Below are 26,069 nucleotides of genomic sequence, written 5' to 3'. Positions count from 1 at the left end.
TTTATTCATACACTTTTCTTCCCAGATAGAAAGCATATAAACTGAGGAATCCCATTTTAACAAATCCAGACCTCTGGCTTTATATCCTGAATTTCTATGTCCAAGGTTTGGACCATCACATCTAGTAATTAAATTTTTTTCCCTGAGAATATCAGTGCTGTGTCTTTAGCCACAGCATATCTTGCCCTACCAAAATTCCAGAGAAAACAGGACTCTGAGAGTCCCTTTGGTGGTAGAAGAGGCAGACAACTTAGATAGAATTCCTGAGAAAAAAGTTACAGAGTCAACCAGGCTGCTAATTCATTTTTACCTGGTTGTAAACTATTATTGTCACTTCAAAGTCTCCAGACATTCTAGAAGGGAAATTTATTTTATTGCACAGTAAGGTAAATTAGCAGAGTGCTAGGCACGAAGCATATTTGCTTTTGCTAACTACCATCTTGATATCTCTGTTTCCAGGAAAATGCAGAGCTAAAAGGTAAAGGCAGCCTATTCACAGCGGTGTATGGGAAAGAAAGAGGGAAACTCAAATAGGAACAATGAGGGGGGAAAGTGGTCATCACATTATGTGTCCAGTCAGGCTTGCAAATGCTTCTCAAAGTGCGGTGATATCACAACAGCCATGGCTACTCACAAGTAGGGGCAGGGAAAGACTTAGAGGATTATCACCAAGAACCCCACACCAATCAAGTCAAGAAAGCATACGACCCATGCCTATCAGTATATCCAGTCTGGCACAGAGGAGATGATCAGCTCGGAACAGAGGGTGACTTCCAGCTGCCCCTCCTGGGTTGCAAGACAGCAGTTCTGGGAAAGGGCCAGCTTGCCAAGAAGGATCATTCTGACGTTCTGTTGTCTTTACCCACCCATCCCCCCCTACAATGGCACAATGGAATGCTGTGTTCCCTACGGAGGACTTCCCTTTTTTAAAAAATAAACAAGCAAAGATTTCCCTCATCTGTCCCCCATTCGGTGGTAGAAGGAGGCAGCCGCCTGAGCTGGGAGGAGTGGAAAAGGAAGCAGGCCAGGGAGCCAGACGTCAGGCAGGGCGTGCAGACCACTGAAGGCGGAAATTTGACAGGAAGGCTGAGCATCAGAAGGTGGTGGCACCCGCAGAGACGTCAATCCACATATGTAAGGGTCCCAATTCTCTTTTATTTTTTCTTGGGGTACTTCTGATAGGCTTCTTCCAGGTCTTTCAAGAAGTTGGGAACCCCATTCTGCAAGGGAAAAGAGATGGTCATTTCCACGGCTTTCTGGTGATCAAGCAGGGTTCTTTGAGATGCGGCAAAAGGTGAACTAAGGCGGCAAAGAGCCTAAGGAAAGACAATAAGGGCCCCTGCTCCGGTGTGAGCCCAGCCTTGTCACGGATAATGACGAAAGGCCAGACCCAGAGCACAGATAAAACTAGATGATAGAAACCACTGTTAGAAGACACAGCCTTACATTTGGACTTTTGCTCATAAAAAAAAAAAAAAAAAAAAAAAAAATCATCATTTCTTGAAAAGAAGAAGGAAAACCCAGGAAATGGAATTGGGCAAGGCCATCGGACTCTTCCAAAGGAGTCAGGGAAAGGACTTGCGTCATAGCATTCGAAAACAGTAAGGCTCTGGGGTCTGAGGGCAGGACGTGCTGTTTTGTTAGTGTTGGGAATTGTGCAAGACTTTTCTCGACCATCGTCTGCTCCGTGGGTAAGGAATATGCATCTCCAGTTTTAAAAAAAGGAACAAATTCACAGATTTTATAAATAAAATAAGACAGTCAATAGCAAAGCCAAGATTCAAAATCACAACTCTTGGACTCCAAAGTAGACAGGTGGCTTTTCTCCCTCCCCTCACAGAAAAAAAAAAAAAAAAAAATTAAAAATAGCAACAATGACCAAACCGCTGGCATCTTTCAGGCCTAGTCACCTCTGGTCATCTCCAAGACTTGTCTACCCTTCATAAGCAGATACTAGGTCCCAAAGCACCATTGTTCCTAGAGGCGGCAGTCTTTGTCTAAAGGTTCCAGAATGTGATTCTGGCAGGGTCTGGGGCCACACAGCATTCCAAGCTCCCCGTTCTTTGTCTTCTGTCCCAGCCTGTGTCCTGGTTATTGGCAATTTCGGGCCTATCCGGAGTCATTGAACCAAGGTCTTCATAAAAGAGCCTCATTACGCCTGAGACAATGTGTCTCTTCAGCCTGACAGCTCCCTGCGCTGAGTCAACATTCGTCAACCACACTTCCCCCTCCAGTCTCCTGGGAACTCACCCTGGCTACCCAGTTAATGAGCCAAGACGGAATTAGGCCTCCTGGGTTATCGAAGTAGTACATGAAAACTAGAGGGGAAAAGAAAGCACAATTCAGAAAGTGAGGGAGACACTGGGAAAATGCAGCAATGAGACCCTGCAAAGCTTCCATCTTCATATCCAGGCCCAGAGAGAGCAGACGTGGCATCAAATTCTCTCCACCAACCTGCCTTGAGGCATTTCTAGATAAAATCACTTTTTTGGGGGGACGTGGTTGGGGGTGGGGGGGGTGGGAGGCATTCCTGGGGATTGAACTCAGGGGCACTTAACCACTGAGCCACATTCCCAGCCCAATTTTGTATTTTATTCAGAGACAGGGTCTCACTGAGTTGCTTAGTGTCTCGCTTTTGCTGAGACTGGCTTTGAACTTGCGATCCTCCTGCCTCAGCCTCCAGAACCACTGGGATTATAGGCTCCTGGCCAGAAGCATTTTTGAAAACATAGTCACAGGCGTGTTTTGCTTCTATTTATTAAACACCCAGCAAGTGATAGACATTTGGATATAATCTCTTGTTTAATTACCCTAACAGCCCTAAGAAACTGACAAAATTAACCCCACTTCAGAAATGATGAAATGAAGACTCAGGAAAGTTAGGTGGCAAATCTAACAAGCATTAGAAGTACTGCTCAGACTTTGCCGGAGACACAGGCCATGTTCATTCAGTACGGCGGGTGCCATGGGACCATCTCTGTGGGCTCTTCCCTGGGGGTGGTGGGGGGTGCGGGCAGGTCCTGAGTCGCTGGGCTTGTGCTGAGCAGGAGCCACATTCTCCAAAACCTTTCTGTCAGTCCTCTTGCTCAGTCTCGGGCCCAGCATGTGCATTCCCAGGATCAGCCTATGGAGAATTTCTGAACCTTCTGGTTTATTTTAGTGCTCTGATCTCATAGGGACAGTGAAGAATGAGTCGGGTCAGGTCTCAACACCCACCACATGCTCTAGCCAAGCCTGGGCCCTGCTCTGCCCTGCTCCTGTGCCCATCCTCTGACCTCTGGGGACAAGCTTCAGGCACCTGAGGGGACTGTCCACCACCCTGCCTTCATGAGGGCGGTCCGGGCTTTACCTCTGCTCCCCGCTTTGCCGTCGCTCTCAATTGCTAGGCTCTGCCGGTACTGGCTCACCCGGATCACACCAGACCTTTCCGGAAACTGACTCCTGGAGGTGCTCTTGGCCAGGATCACATAGATCTTCCGCCCTTCCATATCCAGCTCCCTGAGCTGCCGGATGTAGACATACTGCATTCACCGTCAAGGCACCACATCAACGCCAGGGTTCAGACAGGCAGGAGGAGAGCTCCCCAACCCGGGAGCGAGGGGATGTGATGCTGTGCCTTCCAGTGGGTGCTCACTCCCTTCCGGTTCCTCACTTACCTGCCCTGTCTCCCTACCTGTGCTGCAAGATTGCATCTCATGCCACATACGATTCCCATTTGAGAGCACGCATTACCAACTGTGAATAAATAACTCCATGGTGCTTTTAAAGACACCAGGAATCAATTTCTCCTTTCTCCTGGAAGGCACTAGGAGAGGGCAGAGGATGGGTCACTTATCAGCTGTGTGCTCCCAGGTAAGTTATTCAACCTCTCTGAAACTTAGTTTCTGTATTTAGGGGGAAAAAAAGGAGTTGTATTGCCCACCAGTTAGGCTTAGTGGGGGGCATTAGAGAAAACCTGGAGCAGAATAAGCACTCTATAAACAATGGTATCGTTCCTTTTTCTGTTCTCACCCAAGCTCTAATTACAGATCTCTATGCATAGAAGACCTCAAGTAGTGTTAAAAATAGTGGCCATAAGAAGACACTAGAATACGTGATATTTACTAGGTAGATGTCCTCCCTGGGTTAACATGGTTCACCAAGAATATCCAATGCATTCATCCCCATAAACATGGATAGAACAACCACTCAGTCTCTGGCCCTATTCCAGGGAAGGTAATTACATCCTAAGAAACAAACCTCACCGCTTCCTGTAATAAACATCACGTAGTCCACGTATACGGTAGCATGTCACAGACATCACGTATTCTACATATGCCACATCAAGGGTGACCTCGCAAAGACTCTGGGAGTATGTGGCCTGAGGATCCCTGTATTCTAGTTTACAAAACTGAGTCTCAGAGAGGTGAAGGCATTTGTCCAAGGTCCCACAGTCCAGCTGGAGTGACAGGATCTGAACCTGCACTCAGATCTTGCTCCAGCACCTCTTCAGAATCCCAACGCCGGATGGGCCTCCGATCTTTTTTTTTTTTTTTTATTGTTGGTTGTTCAAAACATTACATAGTTCTTGATATATCATATTTCACACTTTGATTCAAGTGGGTTATGAACTCCCATTTTTACCCCCTATACAGATTGCAGAATCACATCAGTTACACTTCCATTGATTTATATATTGCCATACTAGTGTCTGTTGTATTCTGCTGCCTTTCCTATCCTCTACTATCCCCCCTCCCCTCCCCTCCCCTCCCCTCTTCTCTCTCTACCCCCTGGGCCTCCGATCTTGAATGAGTTAACTCTACTTTGAAATAACGGAATTTGGGGTTTCAAACCAGAAAGAATTAAAAGCCTTCAGCAATCAGCACTATTGCATTTACTAAGCACACCTGCCGTGCCCCATGCCACCTCCGCACCTCTGTGGCACCCAGGCCCTCGCGTTGGACCATGCATGGTCCCCACTCCCTAGGTACCAAGCAGCGATGCACATTAGTGTTTCCAGGAGGGATGGTGGTACCCTGGCTCTGGTTTTCTTCCAAGCCTTTTATTTTTTTCCTCACAACAAATGTTGTTTTGCTCTCTCCACGACTTTCTCAGCTGTGGAACAGATGGCACCTGACAGCCCACTGAGGAAAAACTGCCTTGATAAGATTGATTGAAATCCAGCTCCAGCATGCCATCCGACCTGTGACCACCAGTTCACTGAGGCCCAGAGGAAGCAAAGGGCCTTTCCTAAGCTCACACAGCAAACCAGGGAATGCTCTCCACAGCACAGTTCTCTGTTCTCGAAAAATGTAACGACCCAAACCAGGGAAACATATAGACATCGACAAAGTCTCATTGTGGGGTTATGTGGCATTGGAAAGTCATTGGAAAAAGATTTCCAGGAGCTGCACGTGTCCACTGCTGAGAATACCATCTAAAGTGTCACGGTGAGGTCAGAGAGGCAAGATCACCGCCCCCACGTACAGGTGATCCCACACACCAAGCTTGCCTCTGCCACAGACTAGTTGTATGAACCTGGCAAAGTTCCGGACTTCTCTTTCCTCAGTTTTCTTGACTGTGAAATGGGGATGATGACTCATGTTGCACTTTCTTCGCCAAGATTATAGAAAACTGTGTAAAATCTAAAGGATCAAGTAACAATTTACTGAAATGTGAACCATCTGACTACAAACTAGCAGTACAGGGATACGGTGCCAAGACAGAAACTCCTGAGGTGTCTTACCTTACTGGGGGGGGGGGGCAGGTAGACACACAGGCTTAAGACACACACACACACACACACACACACACACACACACACTCCTCCCCATCTCTACAGAATAATTATTTAGGAATACACAGACTTACAAGATGTCAGAACTGGGAAAGGCTCCTGTGACCACCTAGTTCATGGCTTCCAATCTTTTTTTTTATTCCACAAGACTTTTGGTTAAAAGATCTTCTATGGAAATACAGCGTGAGAGACACTGAGCTGGGGTGACTGAAGAGGGCAGTGAAGGCGTCGACTCCTCGCCTGTCCATCATCCCACGGCCATCCTGCTCGCCAGGAGAGTCTCCATCCAACCCTCCCAGGCTGGCCCTGAGGTAGCTTCTTACACCCTCGAGATGCCAGACAAACTCCCCTCATTTCGCAATTGCTGCATTTCATAAACAGGGATATTTAGGGGAAGAAGCATGTCCCTAAGTGTCCAGAGCCAACAGCCAGGTGGTGTCACTGTGGGGTCAACTGAGCAGGACAGCAGAACAGGGAGAGTTGGAAATGCAGAGCCTGAGTCCCAGCACCTCTGGGTCCCACCTCCTCCTCCATTAAATCCAGGGGGCTGGGTTAGCACTCTTTATACAGCGTTCCTTCCAGACCCCCCAGTCCTGTGGCTCAGCCATGTCCAGCCCTCTACAACATCCCTGGAAAGCATAAGCTGCCCTCCCGTGCCCACAATTACAGACGTGTAATTGTGCGGTCAGGCCTAGAAATCACACCCTGAGGTCTCTGAAAGCCACAAGAAAAAGCAGCAGCTCCAGCAGATGTACCCGTGAGACTCAAGGACGATGCTGTTTGCACGGAATGGAAAAATCAGCCCCGGCCCCCTGCACACAAGCCAAGGGCGCAGACACACGAAGGTGGGTAAGGAACCGAGCGCTCTGTAAAAGGATACGTCTCTGTTGTACATGGGGAAGGGGTACGCCACTTGCCAGTACACCAAGGTCTCTCCATCGCACTCCTTTTCATAGAGTTCTAAGGGAGAACAGAAGACGTTAATGCATCTGGAAACTTCTTTGGCTTCAAGTAACAAAATGCCTAGGTGGCTTCGTCGTGTAGATGCACCACTAACTTCTAAGGTGTAGAATTAAAAAAACAAAACGAGGAGATTCATTCCCACTGAAAGCTTGCTGCCCAGGGACAGTCTAGAGGGTAAAAAAAAAAATTAGTGACACAGAAAGAGACCCACACACTTCATCCATCCTACAGCACCAACGACCTTCTGGCAGAGGGAACGATGGAACAGAATCAGGTATCCAGAAAGAAAATGGGATCGGTTTTTCAGATCGGGGTAACCACCAGATGTCACTAGAGCACCAAGATTTTCGCCTTGGAGTCCTTTCTTCCTCTTTAAGCTAGCTTGACAACAGCTTGGCTGGGACTGAGGGGTCACCCAATTCAGCAGGTGCAGGTGGGACATGAAAGTTCCACAGTGTCACCCTAAGCAGCCAGAAAGTGGCCGAACAGTGTTTATTCTAGGTTTCCTGCTTCTCCCCCATATTTCTTTACACTCTGCTGCAGCAACCTAATTCCCTCCTCCTGCTACTGTGGGAGGGAGAAAGCACAGAGCAGATGGTGCATGCCCCTCCACCCAGGCTGTGCAGGGGGTTCTAGCTCCCCACCTAGAGAAAGAGCCCCTGAGGCTGAGAAAGAGCCCAAGACAGCCCTGGAGGAGACGCTGAGCGGGCAGGGTGAGCTGGTGAAAGAAACCTATCAGAAGCACACCCTGGATTCGGGGGCTTGCCAGCTCACTAATGCCGCAGGAAGTCGCAGGGGATCCTGGAAGGAAGGGAAGGGTGTTGATTTTGCACACTCAGCCTTGGTCCTCTTTCTCAAACCAGCATCTCCACCATCTTCCGGGGTTTCAATCACCTGTCCCTACTCCTCTACTGTGGGTTTTAAGCAGGATTTATTCTGTAGTAGCTTCAGGGCTGGGAACATGGATAAGAGGTAGCCCCAGGGCGTACCTGGCCAGGGTCTTAGTTCTAGCAGGTTCAGTACCTTGCCACTCAAGCAAGTTTAGGCCCGAAGGGGTTCAGTAAGACTTTCAGGTGCTCATACAATATCCAGGAGGACCAGAGTGGCATTTAGGACCCCAGGATTATTCAATCAAGGCCAACTGCTCCTTCTACTGGACCCCCACTAGAGCACAGGCTGTGGATGCTAGGTGGGTAGCAGGTGTCTGAGGCTCTTAGGTGTCAGGTGTCTTGGCTGACACTGAAAAGGCATAGATTTTTTCCTGCTGCCTGCCTCCTCACTTGGTTCCTTTCCATACTAAATCAACAAGTACGTCTCGTTGGCAGAGTCTGTATCACATGGCTGCATTGTGGCTGCTGGGAGGCGGGACCCCTGGGACAGAGTGTCCACGTGCTGACTAGGAGAGGGGGATCACAATGCCCCCTAAATAGGAAGGCGGTCTGAAAACACTAAGTTTTCATTTTGTCATGAATGTCCACAGGACGTGAGCAGGTGCTTCACGCTCAGCTGCTGATGGCCAGTGCTGGCACTGGGGCTTCTGTCCTAAGAAAGTGGAATGCACTCTCCTCTGGGGTTATTACACCACAAGGAGAGAAGCCTAGACCTCTGGAGGACATTTTTTTTGCCATGACCAGAGAATCTGTCTGAGAACTAGGATCAACACACAGGCAAACATGAACTAGAGAGGGAGAAGGAAACATTCTGATAAAATGACTGAAGTTCTCCAAAGTGCCTGTCCTCGAAGCTACAAAGCCTGGAACTGTTTAACACCATAAACCAAAAAAGTTCCTCTCTCTTTTCTTACACTGTCTTTAGTTGGCCTTTTTACTACTTGCCACCAGGAGATCTGGCTGGAGACTTCATGCTCTTGGCTAGCTCTGTAGGCCTGTTCCACTACGACCAAGACGGCAAAGGCCACTCCTGTCTCTGAGTGGCAGGTGGGTCCCATGGTTAATGCTTTTCATAACTCTGCATCTCAACAGGGCAAAAATCTCAGCAATGTGGCCCTGTAGTCCTGCTGGGCCTTTGGGGATCTGGACCCTCTACTGGCCCAGGGTGCTGGGAGCCATCCTGTACTCACCAGTAGTAGTAGAGTCTGGGCAGGGTCTGCTGTTCTAATGAACCCAGCACACCAGGTGCTGGTGGCTTCTGAACATGCTGCTTCATGCTATTCTGACCTGACATGTGCTCTTCCTGGACCTAGAATGCCCCACACCTCTCCCCCCCTCGCTCTCTGACCTCCTCAGATGTATATATTCTCACCTGTGTAGAAATCTTCTATTCAACTGCTATAACAAAACCAGGACCCCATGCCCTCCAAGGCGCCTCTCTGGGCCACTTAGATACATGGGACAGTCACACAACCTAACAGGCAGAGCAAAGCAGCCCAGGGAGTCAACCACAGAGTGAGCCCCAAACTCTGTCAGGAGCAAGGGCGAGGGATAGAAAGAGCAGCTTTCAGGCCCACATTTAAAAGACTTTTGTGCCAAAATTTAAAAGGAAGCAAAACACAGTAGAAATCAAACCTGTTCGTTTCTACAAGCCAGGAAAAAAAAAATGAGAATAGATTCTACTTTCTAATAACTTAAAGTAGGCATCACTCACCTTTAACATACTGGTCCCACTGTTTTCTGTAGCTTAAGTCCATATAGACTTCTGTGAGTAGAGCTGGGGAGCAATCCTTGAGAACACCAAAGATTTTATACTTATAAAGCCCAGTACTCTGTAAGAACAGAACAGGTAGAAACAAGCTGTTGGTACCAATGTTGAGAAAATGCTGGATTCCAGCTGTGGATGGGTTTCATGCCATACCAGGCACCAAAGACCTGAGGTCTTGGTGACACATGATGTAAAAGAAGATGAGCACTATTGGTGGGAATAGGTGACATTGCTAGCCAGGACATTTACGTAGTATATACAAAGGCTATGTGGTAAGTGGGGACCTGGTGCTCAGTCTGTTATCAGGTGGCTGAGCAAGGCCTTGTGAGGGGTTTTATAAACAGGACATCTTGCTCTCAATGTTAGAAGTAGCTGGCCATGGGGGAAGGGGCCCATTCCTGGTGGGAGGAAGGCCTTCAAATTGATGGGTTGGCAGGCTTACAGAGCTTAGGATCCGAAGAACTCTAGAAAAAGAGTGATAGAAGCTAAGATTAGAAAAGTCATGAGGGAATCGCAGCTTCTTGGAGGTTGAGGCAACAGGGTTGCAAGTTCAAGACCAACCTCAGCAACTTAAGGAGGCCCTCAGCAACTCAAGATCCTGTCTCAAAATGAAAAAAAAAAAAAAAAAAAAAAAAGGGCTGGGGATATAGTCCAGTGTTAGAGAACCCATGGGTTCAATCCCCAGTACCAGGAAAAAGGAAAAGAAGAAAGAAAAAGAGGAGGAAATGAGGAGAGGGTAGAGGTAAGGAGGGGAGGGGAGTAAATACGCTCCAGGTAAGAGATGAGGGCAATTTGAACTGGGAGGTAACAGCAGTGATGGAGCGAGCCATCAGGGACTTGGGGATGTATTTTGGAAGTTGCTGACAGATTGACTGTGGGGGAAGGGAAACAAGCAATAATCAACTGAGACCCTCAGCTCCATTTTCCAAGGTGGAGAAAATCTGGAGACAGATGATCTGTGAGTTTTTGGAGACAGTTGAATTGTACCTCAGGCAGGTTGATTTGACATTTATCAGATGTCATGTCATGCAGACACCTAGAGTTCCAGGCAGGGGCCACATGGATAAGTACCATGGGGCACAATAAAACCTAGCACATTTTTTTAAGCCATTCATGGACTATTTATTTATTTATTTATGGTGCTGAGGATTGAACCCAGGGCATCACACATGCCAGACAAGTGCTGTACCACTGAGCCACAATCCCAGTCCCAAACCTAGCACATTTTCAAAATCAATCCCAAGACATAATTTTTCAACAACTGCTTCTTTTTGATTGTATATAAAGGACTGAAAAGGGGAAGAAACATCTGTTCAAATCTTACTCGTTCCTTTTGTTCAAAAAAAAAAAGACCATTTCTAAGGCTGGGGATAGAGCTTATTGGTAGGGTGCTTGCCTCTCATGTATAAGGCCCTAGGTTTGATCCCCAGCACCACACACAAAAAAAATTCTAAATTCCAAGTAAAACATAAGTGTTCCCTAATTTTCACTTTAAGTCGCATCTTCCTCTGCGAGGGTTCTGGGCTCAAGTTGACACATTTCACTCTGAAAAACAGCAGCTTACAATTCTTGACCTTCATCTTACCGTAAGGCTCACTTGTTAATAGTTCAGAAATGGTTCAGATTAATTTCAACACAATCACAGGCAAAGAAATGAGTAAAAATGAAGCTCTAAGGTAAGCTCTCATTTCCAAGTGCTAAGGGCATGCTAAGGATTCGTGAATGCAGCCATCTCCTTAACACAATACCAGGGGCTTCTATGAAGTCAAGGGATAAATACAGTAAATCTTCTAGAGATCCTAACGCTTTACAGGTCTCCAGCTCAGGTGGCATAACCCAGAGCTAAACACCTCCCCGTTTAGAAATCTCAGATATATGTGAAAGTACCTGGCAAGACATGCAAAGTAAAATTCAAGCAGAATCCCAAAGAACCTTACAGCTCTATGAGTATGTGGCTTTATACCAACAGTTTCCATCAAGCAACTGACAACCACAAATATCTGAAGCCCTTACATCCCACAGCGACAATGCCCTGACTCAAGGAACAGTCCAATGAGAGGCCTCAGGAGAAATATCTTCTCTCATTTGCTCCTCTGTGCACACACGCACATCCATTCATCCCTGCCCCCCCACACACACACACATAATGGTGAGGGTGAACACCTACTCACACATAGACACCCATCAGCATGTTTTATCCAGAGGCTTTGACAAAACACAGGTCAAGAATACCAGGGTCTCAGCAGGGTGCATTGGCGCACGCCTGTAATCCCAGCAGCTCTGGAGGCTGAGACAGGAGGATTGAGAGTTCAAAGCCAGCCTTAGCAAGATCCTCAGCAACTCAGTGAGACCCTGTCTCTGATAAAATACAAAAAGGGGGCTGGGGATGTGGCTCAGCGGTTGAGTGCCCCTGAGTTCAATTCCCCCATACAAAAAGGGAATACTGGAGTCTCGTTGTCTACACCATCTGAGAGCAAAAGGGGCTCTTACAGGTCAAGACACCAAACTGCGCAGGCTGACACGACTTCACTCTGATATCTGCAAGCATGGAGACAAACGTTTTCCTTCAACAGGTCCCTTCCCTTCCTGTGTGTGCTGCAGGCTCCACGACCTCAGTCCCCGATGTGTCACCAAAGAGAACAGAAAGGCCCCGAGGAAGAGAAAAATGGAGCGAACGTGACTTCTGAGAACACAGAAGAATGAACTATTGTGACAGCTTCCTTTTAAGGCTCCCTTTGTGGCAAACTGAGGAATGACAGAACTGCAGAGGAACAATATGCTGTGTGACACCTTTCCTGGTCCATCAATGCAACATTCTCCTCCCGGCCAGCAGCCGCCAGCCACCTCCCTGGGCCCAAGCACTTTCTCGCTTATCATTTTTCCTAAATGGCATCTCAACAAACATCCTCATTTTTATTTCATCTTTTGAAAAATAAAGTGAATTTTTAAATTATTATAAAAAAATTCATGATAGGAAAATTTGAAGATCCTATAAAGATTTTTGGAAAGTGACACATAACCCCAGAAGCCATAAATGCCTACTGATGCTATTTAACATACGATATTTTTAAAAGTGAACAAATATTTTTCTAACTGACCAAATACAAATAACATGATACAAACAGTGGTTTTTTTATTTGTAATTTGATATTATGTTGAGGCTATGGACCGTTCGCACAAAAATTAATTATTCTCTAAAGATACTTCCGTTGCCATATATTTTTATGCAAATAAATGTTGCCAGAATAATCGAGCTTACAGAAAACAGTTGGCTCGTGTTTCTAATTTTTCCATTAAGAAAGTTTTCTTGCAGATGAATTTCAGTTAATATTTTCAAGGTGTTTATACTTTTTTCTAATTTAAGAACTCAAGTGTTCCTTTGACTAGGAGCTAAGAAGCCTCTCCTCAGGTTTGGGGATCACTGTTTGTACAAATGATCTGAGATGTAAAAGCATAAGTGTTAGCTTTATTTAGGCAAAGTCTGTGTTATTGATGTGTAAGAGACATAAATCTTTTACAATATTTGTTTCAGATATTTTTCCAAGCTAATTAGCATTTCAATATATTTCAATATAGATAACCATTGTTATCTAGAGCAAAACATACTAGATACTTTTTTAACACCCCATCTATAAGCCATTTGGTTTCTTACACTTCAAATAATAAGAGGTTTTTTTTGGTGGTAAAGTATTATGAGAACTTCTTTGATAATGTGCACAACTTCCCTAGTTTCTTGTGCAGGTAGTGGTAGCCATGTGACACCTTCTTCCTGTTTTGAACATGGACATGATGTTTGAAACTGCTGCGACTCTTCTGTGACCAAGAGGCAATAAACATAAGAAAGCATAGTAGACAGACTCAAAGAATCGCTGGCATCACTGATTGGCTAAACCCAAAACAGCAACTATAGACCTCTGAACTATTTGTGAGGTGAGCAAACAAAAACTTCTCTTTGTTTAAATTATTGTTTTCCAGTTTTTCATTATTTGTAACTTAAAGCAAAAATCCTAATTGATACAAATGATCCTTAATGGCAATGTGGAATTTTATTTGAAGTTTGTGAATTTGAAAAACAGTGAAGGTTAAGAGATCACCCCATTCTTTTTGGTCTGCAAAACAGTTTACTTCAGAGTATCCTCTTTCCCCACATGACTTAGATCAGGCTCACAGATGCCCTGCCTGTTGACCTATGAGAAGTCCAAAACAGACCCTCCAAATTCCCATTCTTTGCCTCATAAATGATTAGCTAAGTTACCTATCCCCACTGATCAATATGAACAGAATGTTTGTCAATCAAACTGGTTGCACTTTTTTCCTTTCCCCAGGTTCCTGAAGTTCGACCCATCCTAAGCTTGAGCCAGCAAGCAGCTCCTCCTGAGTAGAGGTTGGCCTCAAGGTAGAGCTTCTCCAATCCTACCCATCTCGCCACCCTTCCATCCCACTGCCCCACACACTGCTCTTTCCAGCCTTTGCTCTTCTTTATAAGAGCCATTTACCTAATTTCTTAGGTGCTTGCAGATCTTCCCATCACAAGACTTTCTTCCCCCTCTCCTTGAACTCATCCTTTGGAATAAAAGTCTAAGTCCAGATTGGGTTTTATTCAACATTACTCTAGTGCAGAGTGACAGAACAGTGCTGTTAAGTCTTATGAATATCTACAAGGAAATATGATTATAGACACATTCATTAAAACAGTGCAGAAGCTCATAAGCACTGCTAAAAGGCGAAGTCGAGGAAGGGAAGCAGGAGATAATGGACACTGTAGTGGACAGTAACTCCTGCCCAGAGACACAGAAGAGTACATGCCCAGGAAATACCATCTCCCTCCACTAAGGAACTCAGAAAGAAAAAAAAAAAAACTACCAACTTGCTGGGATCCAGTATATTCTCCAGTATATTCTTGACTCTGAGAAGTCAGGTACAGGTTTCCCCTTGACCTTGCAGCTCAGAATATGTTTCCATTGGTATTTGTCCGCGGTCTCTATTCCAGTCATGGAATGAATATATATATTCATGGGAACTTAACCCAGGGGCAGTTTACCATTGAATGACATCCCCAGCTCTATTTATTTTTTCTTTTGAGACAAGGTCTAACTGAGTTGTTTAGAGCCTCACTAAATTGTTGAGGCTGGCCTTGAATGTGCAATCGTTCTGCCTCAACCTCCCGAGCCACCAGGATTATAGGTGTGCACCACCACACCCAGCACAGTTACAGTATTTTATATTTGAAGTTTTTCAATCACGTTCACGTGCCAAGAGTTCTTTCAATGATTCTAGTAATTTTTTAATTCAGGTTCTGTTTCCAAACAATTTCATATTCATTATCTCACATAATCGTTGACATGGACGTAGAAGCTAGGTTGTCTCCATCTTTATGAGAGGAAATGAAGCTCAGAGAAGCTCAATTTTTGCCTTGAGTCCAACAGCTGGCACTGAGACAGACTGAAAGAGAAAGTGAGTCTGACACTGGCCCCCTTCCACTCTTCACAGTGTCTCCTTATTTATCTCTACTGGCTCTGCATGTTTCCTCCAAATCACTCACTGAGGATTAACGTGACAAGGACCATCACTTAGGCTCATGGAGAAGGAAGGGGCCATGGATCACTTAGTCAAAGATGTCACTGACTGGCCAAGAGTCAGCGGTCCCTCTGCTTCCGGAAGCTGCTCTCCAGCTCCAGACCACCCAGGATGGCCCTGAATGGAGACGCTCCCCTCAGCCTGGTACACTTGCCCAGAAGAGATACCCAGATGCTGCTTCTGGAGGCTCCAACAAAGTCCTGAGGAAAGGCAGCCGTGGAGTCAGGGTGAGTACGGATGAGGCCCTGTGCCAAGTTTTTCCATCTGTTATTTCTAAGAGTCTTCTCATAAACCCTGTAGCCCCAGAAGAGAGCCTGATGGTCACAGCAGGCTTGAAGTCAGTCCAGGTGGGGTCCAGGTTCTCCCTACTCACCTACAAAATGGGTTTTAATAAGAATCTTAGCCACATCCATGTTTATAGCAGTTCAATGCACAATAGCTAAACTATGGAATCAACCCAGGTGCCCTTCAACAGACGAATGGATAAAGAAAGTGTGGTATATATATATACACAATGGAATATTACTCAGCCTTAAAGAATAGGAAATAATGGCATTTGCCAGCGAATGAATGGAGCTGGAGAATATTATGCTAAGTGAAATAAGTCAATCCCAAAGAACCAAAGGCTGAATATTTTCCCTTTGGTTAGGGGAGAATAGAGTTACTAGGGAAAAATAGAGTTATTTTAGATTAGCTAGAGGGGAATGAAGGGAGGTGAAAGGGTATGGGGGTAGGCAGGATAGTAAAATGAATCAGACATTATTACCCTACGTACATATAACTGTATGAGTGGTTGGATTCTACATCATGTACAACCAGAAGAATGAGAATTTATACTCCATCTAGAGATGATATCTCAAAGTGCTTTCTACTGTCATGTCTAACTAAGTAGAATAAATAAAATATAATTTTTTTTAATTTAAAAAAGAATTTCTCTTTCGTGGAATGATTAAAAGGATTGGATTAGATACATCTAAAGATCTGGAATGAGGAACACATAGAGATGATGATCTCCTTTTTCCAGATTAAAGAACTGAGCATTCAGAACCATAACATGATCCACATTTTTAGGGAAACCAACATCTATGATGTACCTGCTCTAAGCCAGGCACTGTGCATGGTAATGAAGACTCAAGGTAATCCTGAAAAGTGAACATCGTTAGCTCCACTTTATAAATGAAAAAATGGAGGGCTGGGGATGAGGCTCAAGAAGTAGCGCACTCGCCTGGCATGCGTGAGGCACTGGGTTCGATCCTCAGCACCACATAAAAATAAATAAATAAATAAGTGAAATAAAAGTATTGTGTTCAACTACAACCTAAAAAATAAATATTTAAAAAAAAAAAGAAAAGATAAGATGGAGGCCAGGATTGCACATGACTAGGAAGTTTGCTACTGATATCATTTTTTTTTTTGGGGGGGGGTAACAAGATTGAACCCAATGTCACTTAATAACTGAGCCACATCCCAGCTTCCTAATGCTTTTTTATTTTGAGACAGGATCTCTTAGGGACTTGCTAAATTGCTGAGGCTGCAATTTAGGCTGCAAAACTTGCACTCCTCCTGCCTTAGCCCCTGGAGTCACTGATATTATAGGTGTGCGCCACCATGCCCAGCCTGATATCACTAATTTTTAAGATGTGATTCTGGCTATCTAGTCTAAATATCAAGCCATTATTTTTCTTAGCAATGATGATTCTAATATATTTTTTAAGTTGTGCAATTTATTGTCAATTGCATTCATAAAATATTTTGAAAAATATTGGTGCTAGTACACTAATTTGTCCTAAAGAGAATAAAGTCTGAAAAAAGCTGTCGTGTCTTAAGAAAATGTTTGCAAGTGACCTTTGCAATCTCTTCTTGGAAGGATCTCCTGTGGGTGCTGGCTCCCCATCACATCCGTCCTGACCTGAGCTGGAGAAAGGTGCCCTTCGTGTGCCATTCAATTCATGGTGTTCACTTGCATTTACAGGAGCCTTTAGGACCCCTGAGGAGTCACATTTCTTTAAGCCTGTGAGTGTGCCCTTGAGTGTGCATGGACTTTGCTTTGTCTCACATGGAAGTGCTCCTTTGCACTCCTCGGGGAGACAGGAAGTCTCCTGGGTGCACATCTATGGAAGCTGGCCACCTGTGGCACTTAAAGACACAGATGGTATGAAAACCATCTAAGAAAACGTGCTAGGTTAAACCTGAAGAGCTGCATATACCTAGTGAAATAATATGATAGCTAATATTGATCGAGTATTTATGAATGCCAGGCACTGACCTGAGTGCTTTACATGAATTATTATTCCACTTAATTAACATGATGATTTGAAATAGGGACCATACTTCATATTACTGTGTGAAATCTTTCCTTACTTTTCTGACAAAGCTTAAAGATATTCTGGGAAATGTCCAGAAATGGCAAATTTACAGAGATAAGAACCTCTATGTGGCCATTGTTAGATCCTCAGGCCAAAGTAACCCCATTTTGAAAACTAGCACCCACCCAGGCCTGATCTTCTCTTTAGACCTGCCCCCCCAAAGTCCCTAACTACCAAAACCACAGCAAAGACACCAAATAATAATCACAGATCCAGATGGGTTATTTTTTTTAACTACTCCGTTGTATATGACTATATGTTGGGAAGTTTTTGTTTTGTTTTGTTTTGTTTTTCCATCAGGCTGCTGAGCCTTATAGAAGGGAAGCCTGGCAGATATTCTCTATCAATAAACCTCTGCTTGACTTCAGAGCTGTGTCTCTCATGGGATATTCGTGCCAGCTACCTTAAGAGGCATTGCCCCAATTCACCCCTGGTTCATCTCAGGTATGGGTATGGTGCTATCCCAGGATCCAGAATGTCCAAATCCTTCACTACTACTCATATCTCTTCTCCACAGTTTACAAGCCTGAGTGAAAATTCAGTTTCACATTATTATTCGCTAATGATAAAATCTCCAGGCAGGGATCTAGTGAAAGGTGAATAAGAGAGCAAAGCTTGACCTGCCCCTAGAGACAGAGCACTCTCTCGCCTGCATTCTTGCGCTCACACCCATGTGATCACCCTGACAGGGAAGTGAGGAGACTAGAACCCAGCTGCTTGCATATCTACACAGGGGCATGCTCATGGGAGACAGAAGAGAAAGGAGAACTTGCCTTAGTCTCCTGCAGGAAGTAGAAGAAAGCCACAGTGGATATCTAGCTTTCAGACATGGTGGCCCTGCCCACTGGTAAAATACGGCTCAATAAGTGTCCTGAGTTTAGTCATTGTCCTTTCAATCACACTGATAAGGGAGAAGGGAGCAGAAGGCTCTGTTAATCCTGAAGTAAAAGAAGCTCATAATGCAAACTAGATCTCCTCCATGGAGGCAGAGGTGGTGGGGGACACTTGTAGAAGCTTCTTCTCTGTTCTCAGTGAGTTGAATCTGTGGTCCCCTCCTACTGTCAAACTGTCCTCATCCCTCCTGAATGAATGCAGTTAGACTGGACTTCAAGTAGGCTAACAGATCAACAGCACAAGAGAGGAGAACAGTTCCTGGGAAAGTTCTGTTTGCTACTCACCCAGATTTTCAATGAGAGCCCTATCCAAGGACCAAGGTACAAGGAACACATTTAGAACTAATTAAATTAATTAATCTAATTAATTAAATGACTGTGCTAGGAATTTAGAGTTAAACACTTACTAAGTCAGCCATCAGCTAGATCTTTGCAGCCCAATATTTAGTTATCTAAATGAAAGCTGGGGCCCTCGGCATGCCTATGCACAGTCTATGGGCATTTGGCCTGGCTGTGGCCATCATGATGCAGCCCAAAACTCCTGAAGATCACAGGGAAAGCATTCCTAAATGGCCCATGGCACTCTTCCAGGAGAGTTTCTCCTCTTTGCTTTGAGGATCATGTTTACTTCCAAGTGGCCATTCATCTAAAAATCAGGGAGAGCCTCTGAGTCTTACAATGGACACTGACACTGTCTAAGCTATTCTTTATTATTATTATTATTAGTTCTAATCAGTTCTACATGACAGTAGAAAGCTCTGCGATTCATTGTACACAAATGGAGCAGAATTTTTTCACTTCTCTGGTTGTGCATGAGGTAGAGTCTCATCGTTCGTGCAATCATCCATGTACCTAGGGTAATGATGTCAGTCTCATTCCACCAACTTTCCTACCTCTTTCCCCCTTCCCACCTCTCTTTTGCTCCATCCAAAGTTCATCCATTTATCCCATGCCTCACCCCCCAATATGTATCCACTTATCAGAGAGAACATTTGGCCCCTGGGCTTTTGAGATTGGCTTACTTTGCTTAGCATGATATTCTCCAAGTCCATCCATTTACCTGCGAATTCCATAATCTTTTTCTCTTTTTGTACTGAGTAATATTCCATTGTGTATATGTTCCACAATTTCTTTATTATTTATTCATTTATTGAAGGGCATCTGGGTTGCTTCCACAGTTTAGCAATTGTGAATTGTGCTACACAAACATTGAAGTGACTGAGTCACTGTAGTATGCTGTTTTTATTTAATAAATGAGATGGATTTAAACTAAAAAGCTTCTTCTCACATACAAAAAAAAAAACTCAATCAATAAATGGACTAAGGAGCTGAACACTCACTTCTCAGAAGAAATATACATTCGATCAACAAATATATGAAAAAATGTTCAACATCTCTAGTAATTAGAGAAACAAAAATCAAAACTGATTTCATCACATTCCAGTCAAAATGGTAGTTATCAAGAATACAATAAGTGTCGGGGAGGGTGTGGGATAAAAGGCACACTCATACATTGCAGGCGGGACTGCAAATTAGTGCGACCTCTCTGGAAAGCAGTGTGGAGAATCCTCAGAAACCCTGGAAAGGAGGAGCTACCATTTGACCCAGCTATCCCACTCCTCCTGGGTCTATACCCAAAGGAATTAAAAGCTATCCTTTTGTTTCTCACTCCCCACTTTCTGTTTCCGTGGCTTCTGACTCTAGGGGGCTCTTCTGCCTCTGACTTTACCTCTCAGTCAGAACCCCCTCAGGTACCATGACGGATGCTCCCCATTCATCAGGGGTTCTCAAAGTATGGTCCGTGGACCAGCTGCTTCAGCATCCTTCACAAACTGGTTAGAAATACAGTGCAAAAAAAGAGAGAGAGAGAGAGAGAGAGAGAGAGAGAGAGAGAGAGAAGCAACTCTCATGCTCCCATACCATTAACAGAATCAGAAACTCTGGGAGTGAGATCTTAACTATGAATACTAACAGACTATAGGTGATTCAGATGGACACTGAGGTTTTGGGAACCACGTCATTGCATTTAGTCCTCGAAACATTTTACAAATGAGGAGCTTAGATTAAAAAAAAAAAAAAAAAAAGGTAATAGACAGACCCCTCTAGGTAGCAAGTAGGGCCTGTGTCCTGGCCACTGTCAGCCTTAGCGACCATCAGTTCTTTCAAGCTTCTGGTTCTTTGTGGAGAATTCAATCAGAGCCTGGCTCAGAGACCAGCACTCAGTGTTCCCTCTGCTCTAGGGATCTACAAGCCAGTGTGCTCGTCTGAGTTTCCTGGGAAACTTTTAACATTTTCTTAAAATAACATGTTACTATTAAGAATCTCAAACATACACAAAGAACAGATAACCAGCCCCTACATGAAAGGGGAGATTTTAAAAAGGACCACCCAAGCCCCGGACCAGGACAGTTAAATCTGAGTCCCTAGTGTCATTTTTAAAGCTCCCCAAGTAATTCTAATGGACTTGAGCTTTGAAACACACTCTGGAGGCTTCACCTCCAGATATTTGCATGATTTAATCTCTTGCTTCCCTTCGGTCTCCACCCGAATGTGGCACCCTGGAGAAGTTTTCCAGACTCCACTATCTGAAGGGTGTCACATCACCCCTGGCTGTCCCTGCCATGCTCCTCTCCACCCTTTTATCCCACTTGATTTGCTTCTTAGCATCTTTGTGAACCAACATTTTGTATTCTCCTGTGAGAGTTATTATCACCAATAATGATTCATGTTCAAGAGGCCTATTCATTGAAGCAGCATGCCCGTCTCCCTTGTTCACCCCTCACCCATGTCTGCTGAGGCACCAGCCCTTGGGAAGCAGTGGGTGATTATCTCCTGAATGAGCCAATGATCAGAGCGGAGTTGAGATTTTAGACCAGAGCCATGTGACTCCAAAAATCCATGTTCTTTCCCTGATACCACATGGCTGCCTTGGACTGGTTCTGCTTATCAAAGTAGACTGGGACATGCTAGTTACTAGCTAGGAGGGGTTTGGGGGCTCACCTAACAACTTTGGGTCTTATTTCTATTTTTAAAATAAGAAACCAAGCAGGGCTCTGTCACACATGCCTGTAATCTCAGCAGCTTGGGAGGATGAGGCAGAAAGATAATGAGTTCAAAGCCAGCCTCAGCAACTTAGCGAGATGCTAAGCAACTCAGTGAAACCCTGTCTGTAAATAAAATACAAAATAGGGTGGGGATGTGGCTCAGTGGTTGAGTGCCCCTGAGTTCAATCCCAAGTAAAGAAAGAAAGAAAGAAAGAAAGAAAGAAAGAAAGAAAGAAAGAAAGAAAGAAAGAAACCAAGTCATCCTTGCCTAACTTCCAGATCTAGGTATCCAGGGATAAATGACATGTGGCTGTGTTTATAAATTGCTATATCATGTCAAGGTACGTTATCACCTTTACAACATGGGGAAGAAAGAAGAGGAAAAAGGAAGAGATTGAATAAGAAAAGAAGGGAAAAAGAAAAGGATGGTGATGTTAAACTGAATGGTTTAGAAGAAACTAAGTCTAAATGTTGGGATTTAATAGGAGAAAAAAAAATACATCAAAAGTACTCATTTGTCCAGGAACAAGATTTAGATTCATTTGTGTCTGCTACAAAAAGGAACAACCTTATTTTTTAAATTAATAATATGATTTGTTTGTTACACTGAAAACTCTTTCAAGTGCCTTTATGTTTATTTCAGTCTTTTCCAAACACATCAGGGGAACTTGGTTACAGCCTCGTTTAGACGTGATCAGTTTTGGTTTTCTTCATCCGTGTTTCAAGACCTGTTATAAAGAGCTCCAAGGAGCTACTTGGCCTGTCTTGGGTTAGTCACCTCGGATACTGATAAAATACAAAACAGGGCTGGGAATGTGACTCAGTGGTTAAGTGCCCCTGAGGCCAAACGAAAGGACAGCAATGCTGAGCACAACCAGGTCTTGTTTCCGTCAGCTTTTCAACACTGTGACTAAAATACCCAAAAAGAACAATTTAGAAGAGGAGAAGTTAATTTGGGCTCATAGTTTCAGAATCTCAGTACATGATCAGCTGACTTCATAGCTCTGGGCCCAAGTGAGGCAGAACATCATGGCAGAGGGGTGTGACAGAGAAAAGTAGCTCAGCACACAGCACCTAGGAAGCAGAGACAAAGCTCAACTTATACCAGGGACAAAATACAAGCCCCCAAAGGCCCCCCAGGGACCTACTTTTCTTCAGCTACACCCTACCTGCCTACAGTTACCACCCAGTTAATCTACAGGAGTGGATTAATCCACCAATTGGGTTAAGTTCTCACAACTTGATCATTTTGCTTCTGAATATTCTTGCATTGTCTCATTTTGGGGGAACAACACATATCCAGCCGGTAACAGGTTCATAAAGATCCATTGGTGCAACCGATGCTTCTAACTTCCCCATAACTGAGACACTAGATTCTTCAGGGAAGCAACCTTATCTTAACTCCATAGTATTCCATTTAATCTACTGCAGTCCTGCCATAAAGACTGAATGAATTATGTAAACAAATGGTCTTCAGACTCTCTTGAATGCCTCTAATAATGAGGAACCTACTTCTCCTAGCCCGTTCCACACACTGGGGAAGATTTTTACTGGGCAAAGAGTGTGTGTGGCATGGGGGGCGGGGGTGGGGGTATAGTGGCTTCATGGGCAGAAGGACTTGATCTAAGTTCCTGGTCTACCACTTCTTGGACATGTCCCTGGATGTGCCACTGACCTTCCTTTAGCCTTAATTTCCTGTGTGTATAAACAGAGGTTGGTGCAAGTGCATGGAATGAGATGGAGCTGGAAAGGTGAGTTGAGACAACACTAGTTTAGTATACATACCCCCAGGCATCTTTTGCCCTCTGTTCAGAGAAGCACAGTATTTAAGACACAAATCTAAAGTCAGAAGATTGATTCTGATCCCAGTTCAAATCTTGACTAATCAATGTGAGTCTTGACTAATCAATCCATGCCCTCATTTCCATGTGGGTAAAGATGTGACAATCACTGTGCCTGATCATAGAGTTGATGTAAGGATGAAGTAAGTCAGTACTTGCAAAGCATTCAGTGCTTGGATTGGCCATTACAATGGCAATGGTTAATATCGCAATCATTAGTGCCATTGAAGAGGTGGAGATTAGATCACAGCCTTTCTGTCAGGTGCTTGCTGTGTAGGATCCAGGGGAGGAACGGTGTCATTGCAATGCTAGGTGACAGGTGCCAAGAACCCAGAGTGTCAAAGGTAAAGAGAAGAAAATGGGTCAGATGCCAGGTATGTCTGAAAGTTGAACAAAATTTGGCAAATGTCTTGATCTGGCTGGTAGGGGAAATGGAATCATCAGGAAGAAACTAGAGGGATTTATTCTGAAAACATGTCCCTTTGCACACTGAGGTGTTTAAGTTTCATTAGAAAACAATTTTCCCTGCTCTAGACTGAAAACTTCTCATTCAAGCTGTTACAACCAATGGCCCTGGTCACAGTGGGCTTTCAGAATTTTCTGAATGAGTAGCTGCCATCCTCCTGGAGACACAAATGCAGCACAGGGCCAGGTCTTCCCCTGGAGGCCTTTGAGAACAGGTTGGGAAAATACAAAAGACCTGGTAGGAGTGCTTTACACCTACCCAAGTTTTAACTGAGAATATTGAAAGAGGGATCCACTTCATGCTTTTAACATAACACTTGCTGTTCATTTGTAAATAAACACTTTTTTCCCCTTTATATTCTCCTCTCTTCCTCCCTAACCATGGCAGAGCAAGATAAATCTTCTTCCCACCCCAGACTGAGTTATCTGTCCTTAAGCACACACACCACAGGAATGAATTCATTCAGACCTTGGGGATGGTGCAGAAGACCTAAGAAACTGCTATCTTTCAGGGTTACAAGTGAATTAGGACCCCTGACAGAACACACTTAGAACATAGCCTTTGAATCACCTCTTTAATAACCCTCTATTCACCATAACAGTCAGAATCCCAGCCTCTAGGTCAGGAGTCTCTTGTGTTTCTCCTTTGCTAGCAAAGCAATAAAACTTCTTTTGCCTTCTTCTCAAAACCACGTCTTCACTATTGGACTGACATAGGGCTGCAGGATTAAGCTTTTAGCAACAATATAAACAAAACCACCACCAGGCTGGTAATGATCATCAGGAGATTAATGTCCCTAAAATGTCAGGGACCTAGAGTAGAATTTCAGGTCAGTGATGCTCACCAAAATATAACATATTGAAAAAATTACATGTGACAGCTCACCCACTTCCAGTATCTGCTTTGTTCAGGATGATGAAAGGCCCTTATCAATTAATTTGTAAGTGCCCTAGTTAGCATATTCTACTGCCCTGATAACTGGGGAGGGATGAACTATCTTCAAAGGAAATATGTATGTTTTAAGAGAGGGGATATCTTCATAATACCAATATTCTCTGTTATTTTTATAATTCCTCAGACTTGGTAATATATTATAATTTGGGGCTGGTTAATCTTTCAGTTGGAGATTTGCCTCCTGCATTGTAGAGTTATATATAGCTCTCAAAGATTTTCACACATCTGACAAATTTGAACCTCTTAATTCCTGTCCAACAGATGAGCAAATTCTAACTACTGCTAATGTCTGCTTTCTGTTTCAAATGTGAAAATGTTAAATTTACCGTACACTAAAATATAAATATTTCATAAATATAATATTGCTTTAAAAGCTACCACAGGTTCAATAGTGCCAAGATCAGGAACCCTCCAATCCCATTTCTGCCATGAACTTGGCTGGTCCGTTTGGGAAGCTGCCCCACTCACAACCCAGGTCTATTTCTTTTACCTGTGAGCCTAAGGTTGACCCAGGGGAGAGTTAGAGATCCTCCCTGCTCAAGCTGTATAACACCCTGGTTCTCTCCCAGGAATATTTCGTTTCTACTTAAGACACCTTGAGGTGACTTTTAACCTGCATGGCATACAGCTCCCGTCACACAAAGCCTAAGAGGGACATTCTTGGTTGCAATGCCTCCCACCCAGATGGCTACCTGGTTCCAAAGGTCTCCCGTAAAACCCAAGAATTTCTTAATAACCAGCGGCATCCCTTCTATACTTTTGGTTCATTTTTCTGCCTCAATCAAGTTATTAGGTGCAATTTCACAATCAATTTATGAGGTACAACTTTAAGAAAGGCCAAAAGAAGCAGGTCACTAATATGACTGGAGATATATATAGTAGGTTCCTTCTCTGTACTCTGCACATGTGGTCCCTGAAAGTCCTGTCCCTTTACCACCTTATCCAAGCTCTGGGATACTCCCCTGGCCACCACCACCATACACACACACACACACACACACACACACACACACACCAGGGCACCCATTAAGCAGCCGGGATCCATGTCCTTCACAAGTATGTGCTTGGCGGGGGAACCAGCCCAACCACGTTTTAACTCTGTTGTTAACTTCTAACAAACTGCTTCCTGAGTCGGGCCTGACCTGAGGCTGAACTTGATGACCTCCCAATTCCCCAAGTGCCCTACAGATCAAAGTCACTGGCAGCCACACCGCCCTGCGCTCGCCCCAGAGCTCCTGCCTGAGCTCCAGAGGAACCGCAGGGACCTGTCCGCGGTGGCAAGGCCCAACTCCCGCGGGGTGCATGGCCTTGGCTCTTCGGGGTCCCTGTGATACCCCCAGGGGGCTGGCCTTTACCTCTTCCAGCAGCCGGTAGATGCTGATCCCCGAGGTCTCCAGCAGCAGCTCCCAGTTCCCAGCCACTGCCGGCTGCTGGACCTCGGCGCAAGCCTCCCAGAACTCCTCCTCGGAGAAGTCGCCCCCAGCAGCTGCCATCATTAGGCAGCCAGACCAGCTAGGCCTGCAGCTCAGGC

The 26,069-nt window shown here is 44.6% G+C and overlaps 1 protein-coding gene across 2 annotated transcripts; it reads right to left on the bottom strand.

Moving 5' to 3' along the window:
* Nucleotides 1–26,069, bottom strand: Pctp (phosphatidylcholine transfer protein). Of its 2 annotated transcripts, XM_076869799.1 has the most exons (6): nucleotides 25,894–26,069; nucleotides 9,344–9,461; nucleotides 6,657–6,736; nucleotides 3,350–3,521; nucleotides 2,251–2,318; nucleotides 1,067–1,220 (listed from the first exon to the last, which is right to left on the bottom strand). In XM_076869799.1, the coding sequence occupies exons 1-6, from the start codon at nucleotides 26,032–26,034 to the stop codon at nucleotides 1,155–1,157; spliced, it is 645 nt and encodes a 214-aa protein (XP_076725914.1). In that variant the 5' UTR covers nucleotides 26,035–26,069; the 3' UTR covers nucleotides 1,067–1,154. The 2 variants fall into 2 exon arrangements, with proteins under 2 accessions (XP_076725913.1, XP_076725914.1); XM_076869798.2 differs by lacking the exon at nucleotides 2,251–2,318 and having other exon boundaries at nucleotides 1–1,220.

This window comes from Callospermophilus lateralis, chromosome 11 (genome assembly GCF_048772815.1).
Source record: "Callospermophilus lateralis isolate mCalLat2 chromosome 11, mCalLat2.hap1, whole genome shotgun sequence".
NCBI classification, from domain to species: Eukaryota; Metazoa; Chordata; class Mammalia; order Rodentia; family Sciuridae; genus Callospermophilus; species Callospermophilus lateralis.
This window is presented reverse-complemented; position numbering and strand designations above follow the sequence as displayed.